The following is an 11,985-nucleotide window of genomic DNA, read 5'->3' as shown; positions in this document are numbered from 1 at the left end:
AGTGTTAAGAGCTTTGAGAAAAAGTGCCAGCAGTTACCTGTGCAGGTGGTTGGGCCTACTCCCAAGCCACAGCAGCATCACCTCATACAGAAGGAAGCTGCACCTCCCTTTCTGTAGCCAGGCCAAAACACTGGCAGCTGAAGATGACCGTTGGGAGGCAGCTCCAATTCCTCAACAACATTGCCACGTAGTTTTTGGGTCGAAATTCCAGAGTAATGGCTGGAAGATCCCTGGAACCCAAGCAAGGTTGGATGTCAAGGGTTTGCAGAGCCGTCATTTGTTAGGGCTTTCAAGCAACAGGGGACTGATCACGTCTGATGTTGAAAGATCCAAAACATCCAAGGACCCCAGGATTCACAACAGTGATGATGTGTCGAGGTTAGCACTGCTTGGTGTAAAGCGGAGCAGCCACACTCACTGGCCTGAACAAGGCGGTTGATAATGAATGATGATGGATGAGTTCCATTCTGAAATGTTATGATCCTCAAACAAATAATTACTCCAAGTGTGAGAATAGTTTACTGTCCAACTTTATTAACACATGCATGTTTATCTCGCTTGTTTACACCATTCACGATAAAAGAAGCCGTTCAAACAGGAAGAGCAGAAGGACTGAGTGGGACGCACTATTTGGATTAGCAGGCTGAGGACGGCATCTTCCCCCTGGCATCTTCTAGAACCTTCGGAATCACAGACACCCTAGTTTTCTCCAGCTGAAGCTTCAGTCTGAAAGTAGAAGCTTCCATGATGGATCCTTTGAGCCAACATATGGCATGAAAATGCCACAAGCAGGCTTCAAACGCTTCTCACAGAAACATGGTCCGGTCTGGGGTTGGAATTTTGAAAACCTTGAACAAACTGAAGTCGGAGGTTTGAAACCAGGACATAAAACAAAACCGCTTGGCACTTTGATGCTGCCCTGAACTCTTTATGGTTCATGATCCAAGCAGGACGCCCTGAATGTCAAGATAAGACTTACTCTGGAGTGGAGGAACAGACAAGACAGAGAAACACAGCCTTGAAAGAAAAGCCCTGTCCTGAAAAACATCATTCAAGAAGAAACGCTGAGAGACTTGTAGCACATGTGGGGTGAAGAGAGACAGGTTGAGGTCCATATGGTATCTGTTGAACAGTTGAGTTTGAACATAAACCGACGTGATTACAGTTCTGCTCATGAATCAATCAGATATTGGCAACTGATATATTTATAGAAAATTTACAGAGAACAGCTCCGACTGTATGATCCGCCCTGCGAAAAGATCGACTCTTGCTGTCCAAAGTTCACTTGCTCCAAAGCAGAGCTACGGCTTTGCAGATGCCTACATCGTTGTAGTTGAAGTAGCAGAGGCCGGCGAACGTGACCGTGGACAGAAGAAAGAGACCTGCATTGGCCATCTTGATCTTCGTTTCCCCGTGAACATAGTCTGTCAGCACCTGCCCGATACCCCTGCAAGACAAAACGAAAGGCCAGCGTGAGGACGGAAACAGCCAGGCCCAAAAGTATGACAGGATCTATTGAGAAGGTTGACCAGCTAGTGTCGAGAGATGATACGTAATACAAGTGTGTCCGTGTCTCGAGACGCTGGTGCTACACTGCTGCTGCTTTATTTACACAGCGCTGACATCAATACTGAAAAGATAGGTTCAGAACTTATGAATGGACAGCACTTTCACAAGTCCAGGGTTCTCCCCAGCACTAGCAGCACAGAAGTGCTCCATCATTTCAGTCAGGCAGGACACATCTTTCTAAAGTAGACCATCATGGAGGATCATGACCGATGTGGTCTGTCTTGGGTTGCATTTCAGCTAGTGTCACACCATCATCGCACAGTAACTTGGCACTTTATCTCGACAATTGATCTTTGGTGATAAAGTGGAAGTTGGCAGAACAAGGAATCCAGCGAATTGATGAAAGGATTCTCAGGTGACTGAATGTAACTCTGCAACACTTGAATCAAAAACACTCCACAGTAAGAAAAAACTGTAGTCTAGACAAAATGTTTTTTTTTCCTTTTTTCCCTCTTATTTTTTTTAAAGATTTAGACTGGAACTGAAAGCAGAAGGAAACCTGTGGGTCTGGGAAATAACGCCTACAGCCTTAAAAAATGCTTACAAACATAGCATCATCAGCAAAATGAAGACAATGAACTAGGAAACAGTGAAATGAAATAAACCAAATGAAACTGGCTGTGAGGGGAAAAAATGTTTATCATTGAACAACAAGAATAATAATAATCTGGCCCCCAGGTCACACTTTGCCCAGGTCTGCTCTCGGGGGACATTTACAGTGTCTAACACGGCGGCATGCAAGAAAAGACTCAAGCATATGATGCTCTCACCAGTGTCCGTGCAGGGTGAGGGCTGCTGCCAGGGAGTAGTCCACGGCAGGGCATGGGTCAAAGTAGGCGACAGGGGCCATGGCCAGCAGCAAGATGCTGAGGACTCGCTCTGCTGTCCAGTGCAGAGAAGCAGCTTTGGACCCAGCTGCAGCTGCCATGAGGAGAAGTCAGTTTATTGTCATGTAATGTGGACATAAATGCATAATAATAAGACGATCACTCTGCATGAGCAGGTTGTTGGGTAACAAAGGAGTGGAGCTTTTAACACAACCCAGTAACAATGATAACCCATTCATTATGAACCTCTAACTTACCCTTCTTTGTCACTGCAGACGTGCAATGAGATTAAAAACAAAATGACCAGTCAGATCTACAGCCTTCCTACTCACTTTTTAAATGGTACAGAACCCTGCACACAGCTGCAAAACACCCCCTTGGCACTCAGATGGGTTGTGTATGTGAACCCATTCAAAAGTTTCATTTCCATATTCTGCTGCACAAGTGGCAGTTACTGTGGTCAGTGTTTCCAGAGAAAGTGTTATTTTACTACAAAACATCTTTGCATCAGACATGTTGGCATGAGCACATGACCAATGTCAACTGCGTCATTATTTTTCATGTGGACTTCCTCTTATACACTATTTTTGCTGCCAATGTCTAGTCCGTGTTGTCTCCTTCAGTCATTTGTTCCCTTTCTTTGACAGATATTTTTCCTCACTCGGAATTCACACTTCAGGTTTACTTTTTTTGTGTTGTCCTAACGGCTGAGTGATGTAAATCATCCTGTGACACATCTGGAAACACTTCTCTCATACATCTACCTTTGATAACATTGTTCTTAAATGCGTATTATTTGCAAAAAGCAGCAATTCCTTATTTGTTTTTGATTTATTTATTTTATATTCTTATTTTTTTTTAACTAACAGTTAAAAATAAATAACTGTTTTTAAACCGTTTTAATTTAAAGACTGTGTCTAAAGAAGTACTTGAGCACATACTGACGATAACAAGTTTGACATGAAATGTTCATACCATTACATCCCTAATGCATCACTTGCTTATGTAAACCAATACAAATGTCTTCAATATTTGCCCATGTGTTAGCATGGGTGTAGCTCCTGATTCAGGCCGTGCCACAGTTCCTGTCTTCACTTTAGCACCTGTGTATCTGTGCCATTGTTTGAGCTTGGTTATCTTCAGTGGCATTGCTTGGAGCTCTTCTAATGCTGTGAAGGAGGCCCTGCTGGACGGGTTCGCACATTAAGAAAAACTACAAACACAAACACACACACACACTTTGTATTGCTGTCCCTGTGGGTACATTGGCAGGTTTCTCATTGCCATAATGCTTTCCCCAGCCTCTCAACCAAAACCTTACCATCCAAAACACAACAGGACTCTGAACCAAACTGAAACCTAATGATAATGACCCAGTTATTTTGCAGTCTTAATCCTCAAATTGAGGATTTGGACCCGTGGGAGACGCTGAACTACGCATTTGCTGCCCACTACTGGTGTAGTTGCATGTTCGCACTGTATAAACGGTTCGCAGCAGTCTTAAACAGCATATAAAATAAAAGTTATCGGGTTCAAATAAAAACAAAAATGAGAAATCCAGTATTTTAAATACGTCCCCAAAGAGAGACAAAGATTTGTGTCAGTCACACCACCCCTGTATATGTCCATGATGTCGGAACCAATTTTGCCCGACTCCTCCACGAGGGATGAACTTGCCGTATTTACTCTGTCTGTGACACAGTTGTCAATTTCCTGAGATTGGTCCCGATCCCCAGAAGAGAGCCACGATGTTAGCTTTGATGCACCGGTATCTTCACATTCACCGATCGACTCCTTTATTAGCTCGTTCAGGGTTCTTGTAAACCGTATTTTTCCCTGTTGCTGTAGTAGCTCCTCAGTTTTCCCGCCTTTTGCAGTATTGAGCAAGTTTTATCGCCACGTTGGCTGGAGCCCTTTTCCAAGCAGCCATCACAGTCATTGCGTCACGTGACTCACCATTAAATAAACACATCACAACCAGCAGGGCTTCATCAGAGCGCCAGCAGCCACACACACACATCACCGGATATGACAGGTAGTGATCTGCATTCACCAATCATGCTGAAATCGCACGATCACGATCGGTGGCTTATATATATAAAACTTCTATATTTGAAGTCTTCCTGCATCTCCGCGGTGTGATGAATGACAAGGAGCTCGTGATTTTATCACTCTGTCTCAGACTGAGCGCGGGCGATTGTTATCTTATGCATTTATCCACATCCAAATTGGTTTTTGAAACATCTCCAACAAGCAGCTCTATCACTGCTGTTGTGACTCAGAACGCTGAATGAGCGTCTGCTCCTCGGAGGTTCTGACGCTGAATACCATGCTGTCGTGTACAGACGACCGAGTCTGTAGCTAACAGTGGCTAATATCAGCATCCCCCATGTCGCGTGAACAGAGGCTCGATCTCTCTCACTGACAGGCAAAGCCTTGCGCTGAGGGGCTACTCTGTGTAGCGGGCTCACAGTGCCTTATAGAGCAACTTCCCACCTGGCCATTTTCACAGAGACAAGACGTGGTGCGGTGTTTGGGTGCATCGGGACAGAATTAAGAAAAGCTAGGGAGAAGGGTGTCCAGCTAAATAATCGTTTGCATATTTTGACAGAGCACTTGAATTCCACCTACAGTGATAGTTCTCAGTTCAGCTACTGCGCTCACTCAAAACTAGGTGTAATGTTTCTGTCAGGAAACCAACCAATGAGAGAATGTGACCTGGGATGAGTTGAGCGGGTGCAGTCACAATAGTCGGGACCTCCATTGCTAAATAACTGCTCACCTCAACACGGCCAGCTTTACATCATATGAAAGAATACTCAACATTGCACTTCACAAACCAAATGAGGAGAGTGCAGGAGCTGTGCAGGCCCTGGCTAGCCCGGGTTAGTACATGAGGAAAATAGCAAATGTTAAAATACATTTAGTAGAGAGTGTACAAGACTAATGGCAGTTCAGTGGAGCGTAGCTCGCAGATAACTAGAGAAACGTTGATCATTATCACCACTCAGATTATAAATACTCACACATTACTGTCAATATTTTCTGAGGGTGAATGAATGCAGGACAACTCAACCTGTGTGAATGCAGCAGACATTTGACCATGCGTTTACTGACCATTAAGTGCCTGTGATGAGTGAATCCTGGCCGTCAGCAGATACGGCTGCTCCTGGTGTCGAGAAGGAACAGCCAGAGGTCGAGCCAACACTGAGCTTTGATAGATCAGAGCTGAAGAAGAAGCGGACAAATGTTGCTCACTCAGCCGCACAATCTCAAGAGTACAAAAGTTACACAGAAAGATAAGACAGTGACAAGGCGCTCACATGAAAAGTGTCTTTTTTAGTCAGGCTTATTACCCAAAATGAGAAGTGGCATTATTAGTTACTCCAGCAGGTGAAGCAGAACTTAACCTTGGAAATATTCGGTCCAATAATATTCGGTAAAATGGTATCCCCACATTTAATACTGTGTACAATTAATAACTGCGCTGGCAAACCAAACCAAAAACAGCTATATAAGTAACATCCGACTTATGACCGGGATTGGTTTCGACTAACCAGTCGTAAGTCAGATTGGATGCAAGTCGAATGCCATTCATAATAGCCGATGCGAGGGTTATAGGTGCTACTGTAGTGGTAGATGGCTGTGTGAGAGTGAGATGCTGGGATACTGTGCTGCCGTAACTGTCAAAAGCGATGCTGGCTGGCTGCTATAATTGTCATAAAAAAGCATCTGCTGGCATCTGCTGGGAGTGTTCGGAAGTACGGGTGGACGAAAGTCGAGCAGGTTGGATGTTGGATGTTACTTGTATAAGTAAAGGATAGCTTTACTTCTCAGCCATCAAAAGCAGTTGGAGTACCATCGGTGAGCCACCATAGTTCATCGACATTTTGAGAGGCCAACCCGGACCTGAATGGGTGGCAGTGGATGCGGGTTTTTGTTCCAACCGATCAAGCACACAGAGTTTACCCAATGTGATTTCATATGAAACAAACAGCACCAGACTTGACACTCAACTGATTACAGTTTTAAGAAACTTGATTGGTGAAAAGGTGTCCTCTTCATCAGTTGGAACAAAAACCTGCACAATTTGCACAACCATTCGCCCACCCCTGAACGGCATCACGGTCACATGGCACAGGACAATCGTATGCAATGTAGTCAGATAACCAATGACATGTTATTTCCATCTGATACAATGTCTCCTGTCATGATCATTACACTCCGTTCTGTTCATTGCCTTTTTATTTATTATGCTTTTGCCTTACTTTGCTTTCAAAGCTGTTATCCTCGCGGTCCCCATCAGGCCTCAGTCGCTCATTTTAATGAACAACTTCTGACAGCAGAAAATCTTATTTTTTGGGGGGAGGACAAGAAATGGTGTGTATTGCCAAATCCAACAGACCAACCAGAGAGAGAATATTTATCAGGCTTAACTTGAACTAAACATACCAAAGCAAAGCAATGCTAGACTCAACTCGTGCAGATCTCTGTAGAAACGTCATTCCCGTCGTATCTACATTTTTATGGAATTAAATGTATGTTCTGTAGATCCAGAGACTCCTTCCTGATCATGGTAGACAGATGATTATAATTTTACCACGATAGTTTGTTTACAGCGTTGATTTGATGTTTTTAACAAATGTAATTGCAATTCATCACAACAAAATAACGCAAATAAATCTGGGTTGTCTTTTACGACCTTTAAAAAAAAAAAAACTTGAATGCTACTGATGCTGTATTGCTAGCTCATAGGACGTATTAGGACCTGTAACAACTTTCGCTCTGGTCACTGTCCATATTAACCAGCAACAAAGCAAATGGGGAGGAACAAAAAACTAGTCTCAACAAGGATACATTTTAAGAAGTTGTGCTAAAAATAAGCACTGTGTGTTGCAGTTAATAATAGGCTCCGCATGTTTTTGGTCATTTACTTTTGGCTACTCCGTGTGCCCCTGGTTACAGGTAATTCTGGATAACAGGCGTTGTGTCAAAAGCAAGGGGAAAAGATTCCAGCCTCGAGTTACACATATACGGAGCAAGAATTGCAATACCATCTAACTATACCAACAGCTGTTTGACTTAGTATAATAACGAATCAAATAAATATCGTCATCGTTTAAATACCTAAGACCTTTTAAAAACCGTCTGTTACAAACCATATCAACAGCCATAGCTTATGAAACTCCAACTGTTTCCGATAATTCTCAAGGTTTTACAGAAATGTGAACCGTTGAGTTGGAGAAACGGGGAAAAGGCAGTCTAGTAATCACGTCAACACAGTGAGTTTTAGACGCTATCAAAGACTAGTGCGGCGGATTTATGAGTATGGCCGAAGCATATCACCGTGACTTGCTACAATGACGCCACGTCAACTATGCTGTCACCTTGGTATCACACTGCTATTCACCTAATTTAGCGTACATGTGTCTGTGGAGTGGATGAAAATCACAAACATTCTGAGTTAAAGTCGTTGACTCAACTGAGCAGTCGAACCTTATTTTCACCAGCGGAACCCCCCAAACTGTTGGTCACATTTAAATGCTGGATTTAAAAAGCGTTGATCTGACGCCAGAAAAGACACCATAAAAGACAAACTTACGTTTTATTCCTCTGCGACAGACAGAGCTCAACCTGATGATGGCCGCCATGACATCAACCAACCAAGGTCAACACTATTACCCGGATGTAGTTGTAAACCCCTCCCCCCACCAAAGATGTATTATGCATAAAAAGATCCTCCACTTGGGTGCGCTATATCTATTATATGAGGCCAGTTTTATTTAATAAACCAGAGAGTCCGTGCTTGTTTAATGTTTATCAGATCAATTTAATTGTATCAGCTCATTAAAATACGTGTTATGTCTTGAAATGTCTTGAAATCAAGCACGGCAACATCTCATCTGCTATTTGAGAGTGGGCCTCTTAACACTGGCGCTAGTTGATAGCGTCATTAATTACGTCATTTCTGGTTCATGGACTTACAAGCGGTGTTCTACGTCAGACGTTCCTGATGGTACAGAGTCCATGATTTGTAGATTAGCGTCATTCGTCGAGCCCGTAAAAGTGACGCTGAAGGTCAATATACTCGGCTTCACACTGAAGATTGCGAGCAGACGGAGAATGGACAACTTTGACAATCTCTCAGCGTCGGAGAAAGCGGAAGCCACGGAGTTGCAGCGGATGATCGCTGTGGAGCAACAGAAAGCGCAATTCCAGGCTCAGGTATGTTCTGTTCGTGTGTGACGTGTGGTTATGGGACTGGAGGCCACATGCCGGTTCGGCTCCAATAAAGATCGCTCTGGGCTCATGAGGCGTCAGAATCAGTGAGCACGTATACATGACGGTCCAGAAAACTGAGTGGACGTCCTCATTTCCAGAGTTCACAAGATGCCACCTACTATTACTTTTCACGAAGCCTCATGAGCCCATCACTCGGTACAGTGCTATATACGCAATGCGTTCAGAAATGTGTTTATACTATGGTTGGTTCATGCAAAAGCTGGTGAGCTTGAGAGTTTTTAAAAAATAGTCTACCGTTTAAGTTCCCTCCAGAGTTTGGAGAACACCATCAGACAACATCATCATCTTACCTTATGTCATCTAATTACCAATAACATCATCTAAAAAGCCAATCTCTTTTTTTATGCTTCTACTAGGTGCACAACTTCACAGACGTATGCTGGGACAAGTGTGTGGACAGTCCAGGATCCAAGCTGGACTACCGAACAGAGACGTGTCTGGTCAGTTGTGTGGAGCGCTTCATCGACACCACGCTCACCATCACCAACCGCTTCTCACAGATGGTGCAGAAGGGTGTTCACTGATCTGGCAATGCTGCTTGTTTTGAGACATCTGAGATGTTCTATCAGTGGAGACAGATGATCTGTCTTTTTCTGAAGCATTTGGAGTGAACCCCTCAAGCAGTGTGGGACATCTGATGTTGCTCTCGCAGTGACTGACAGCTATTGTTCTCCAATTTTGTGATTAAACACGATGATCTACTTGATCCGTTCCCTGCATTCTTTTTTTATGGAGTGTCGCATCTTCATTATCCATTTTTCTGTACTGGCTTATTTTTTTCTGGACTCTGGACCATTTCTGTTTTTATTGTGTAGTCCGGGACAGGTTGAAAGGCAATTACATGTAATATGTACTATAATTATTATGAGCATCACCCTTGTTTTGCGATTCATAGGTGAAAAGCTGGTGGCAAAATAATAAATTAGAGATGAAGACATGGTTGCCGCTGAACAGATCTAGCTACAACAGTAGATGATTTGTACATGGTGAGAAGTTTCATCAACAAAGCTTTTCTGAACTTCATAACTGATGTCCAGCATGGAAAGAGAAGCACCCAGTCAGATGTTGAATGAAAGTTTCAGGCACTGGTCACTACCAAGAGCAGTGGTCCTGCTGGACCTTGGTCAACAAGCAAGCAAGCACGGGAGAAATTCCACTCCCGAGCTGATCGGTAGATGAATGGACAAACGGTGATCTTTGTTGATCAGTGAAGCTGACTTGAGACGCTGAAGTGTGCCCTGTGGGTCTTTCTCAGAACCACAACACTGAAAACTAGGAGTTTGTTTCAATCGACAAACAGAAAAGAAACTCCACGAACAAAATAGAGAATACATTGTTTGGTTCAACTCTCAACTGCTTCACTGTGATTCTGTTGAAAGGTCCTTGGCACTAGTTTGCCCTTCCTTAATAGAGCAGAAAGATGGGACTTCTGAGTTCTTTTTGAAGAGTAGATTACTCAATAGAAAGTGGTGTGAGCTAGCTCATAAGACAGGAAGCCAGCATCGAATGGAACTAGAGTTCTATTATTTGACTCTCCCAAGGCCTTTCATACAGGCGCTAATTTGGTTCTGGATGCGGTGCCACTCTGGATTCTTGGAACCACAGTGCTATCATGTGTAAGTAAGGAGGAAGTAACAGCACCCCGGCAAAATGACAAGTTACACCAATGTCTGTTAGTTCATTAAAAGTGATTGTTTCCGTGTAGCAGTCAATCAAGAGATGTCTTTTGGTGATGTGCAGACAGAGAAGAAGATCACGCCGAAGGCATTTTGTATGTAGCGAGCGGATGTGTATAGAACAGAGGCCACCTGCACCACCCGGCTAAGGATATTTTTCATTTAATTTCCGCAACTTCCTTGAAATCCTGCTCATTTAGTGAAGACAGAATATCACCGCTCTACCACCTCGAACCATCCTTAGTGGGTTCCAACCTTTCCAGTTCCAAACCAGTTTATTCCCATCAGAACACTCTGGCCAGTTCAAAATTATTTATAAACAGAAGCATGCCACTTGACCTTCCTTGCTCCAGTGATCTCCTGCTACTGACATCATCTTCTGTAACCACACCCTGTGCATCATCAGCTGAATTCTACGTAAACACTTGAGCTCTGCTGCACTTGCGTCCTTTAAAGCAGTGATTCTTAACCATAGGGCTGGGGCCCTTGGTTGGGGCGCAAGCGCCTCCTTCAGGCCCACTAAAAGTCTTTTTGTTTATGCCTTAGGGCCGTGAGACATTCAGTTTCAATACATTATCTACGGATAGTGGCAGCAGTGTATCACTGAATTGACTTGACAGCTGCAAATCTGTAATAGTTACCAACTATGGAGAAGTTTCTTGAAAAGAAATAAATGATTTAGAAAGTGATATGGCCCACAACAGTAAAAACTGTTCATGAAAGCACCTGTAGAAGCAGTTTTGAAAATTAATTGGAACATTTTATGGCGATACTTTCATTTACACTTCACTTCTATCTTCTTTGGAGAATAAAATATATTATTTTTATTTTATGATATTTATTTATTTTTATTTATTGTATTTAGAATCTTATTCAGTTTTTCCAATTTTCTCAACAGTTTCCATCAAGTGTATTTTTTTTCTTTTGTAAATTTGACGAATATGACTTGCACCTGGTTCTGCTGCTGGTTGGACTTTTTGATGACAAATAAGTATCTTTGCGATGATCACATGGTTTCATCTCATTTCACAAGGTTTTGCTTTGTTTGCGTGTACGTAGATTAAATATGGTTGTTGGTTACAAATAAAATCAATAGTAATGGATCGGTTCATTATAATCATCATTACTTGAATGGGCCCTGGGTCCATTTGTTCTGGGAAAAGGTGGGCCCCAAGATCAAAAGGGTCAAGAACCCCTGCTTCAAAGGCTGCCAGAGTGTGAGGCTTGCTGCAGGACTTGCACTCACTGTGGACACGGGTTTGCATCAAGTTAAATCTGTAAATTCATTTGCTGTCCAGGGGAGTCATTTGAGTCCAACACAAGAACATTGACATCGCAAAAAAAGATGCAAAGATCCTCTTTGTTTCTTCATATCATGAGCTGAGGGAACGACGCCTTGGTGGGCATCCTTTCTTGATGTCCGACTATAAAGAAGCGGCGGCCCAACTACTCGACTGAGCTGCTCCCGCACTGTGTGGCAAACTATAACCACGCTGATGAACGTTCGTTTTTAGTGTGTAAAGTTGTGTACGTTATGTTCCCTATAGTAAGATCTGGCGACGTACAGCGCGGAAATTGATGGGCTGCAGAAAATCCCACATTTAAGAGTA

The 11,985-nt window shown here is 43.1% G+C and overlaps 2 protein-coding genes across 2 annotated transcripts; one reads left to right on the top strand and one right to left on the bottom strand.

Moving 5' to 3' along the window:
• Window positions 1–512: 512 nt before the first annotated feature.
• Window positions 513–8,103, bottom strand: sdhdb (succinate dehydrogenase complex, subunit D, integral membrane protein b). The gene is made up of 4 exons (XM_053872926.1): window positions 7,999–8,103; window positions 5,514–5,624; window positions 2,340–2,490; window positions 513–1,447 (listed from the first exon to the last, which is right to left on the bottom strand). Exons 1-4 carry the CDS (start codon window positions 8,045–8,047, stop codon window positions 1,282–1,284), a joined length of 477 nt encoding a protein of 158 aa, XP_053728901.1. The 5' UTR covers window positions 8,048–8,103; the 3' UTR covers window positions 513–1,281.
• Window positions 8,104–8,400: 297 nt separating this feature from the next.
• timm8b (translocase of inner mitochondrial membrane 8 homolog B (yeast)) lies at window positions 8,401–9,405 on the top strand. Its single transcript, XM_053873327.1, has 2 exons — window positions 8,401–8,621; window positions 9,056–9,405. The coding sequence occupies exons 1-2, from the start codon at window positions 8,424–8,426 to the stop codon at window positions 9,221–9,223; spliced, it is 366 nt and encodes a 121-aa protein (XP_053729302.1). The 5' UTR covers window positions 8,401–8,423; the 3' UTR covers window positions 9,224–9,405.
• Window positions 9,406–11,985: the final 2,580 nt, after the last annotated feature.

The sequence above is a fragment of the Synchiropus splendidus genome, chromosome 8 (assembly GCF_027744825.2).
Source record: "Synchiropus splendidus isolate RoL2022-P1 chromosome 8, RoL_Sspl_1.0, whole genome shotgun sequence".
In the NCBI taxonomy this organism is placed as follows: domain Eukaryota; kingdom Metazoa; phylum Chordata; class Actinopteri; order Syngnathiformes; family Callionymidae; genus Synchiropus; species Synchiropus splendidus.
Note: the sequence above shows the minus strand (reverse complement) of the source record. Positions and strands in the feature narration are given on the sequence as shown.

Coding starts and splice junctions, on each gene's coding strand:
- sdhdb (XM_053872926.1), bottom strand. CDS start 8,047: ATGGCGGCCATCATCAGGTTGAGCTCTGTCTGTCGCAGAGGAATAAAA. Junction 2,491..5,513: donor CTCATCACAGGCACTTAATG/GTCAGTAAACGC, acceptor TCCTCATGGCAG/CTGCAGCTGGGTCCAAAGCT. Junction 1,448..2,339: donor CTCACCCTGCACGGACACTG/GTGAGAGCATCA, acceptor TTTGTCTTGCAG/GGGTATCGGGCAGGTGCTGA.
- timm8b (XM_053873327.1), top strand. CDS start 8,424: ATGATTTGTAGATTAGCGTCATTCGTCGAGCCCGTAAAAGTGACGCTG. Junction 8,622..9,055: donor AAGCGCAATTCCAGGCTCAG/GTATGTTCTGTT, acceptor TGCTTCTACTAG/GTGCACAACTTCACAGACGT.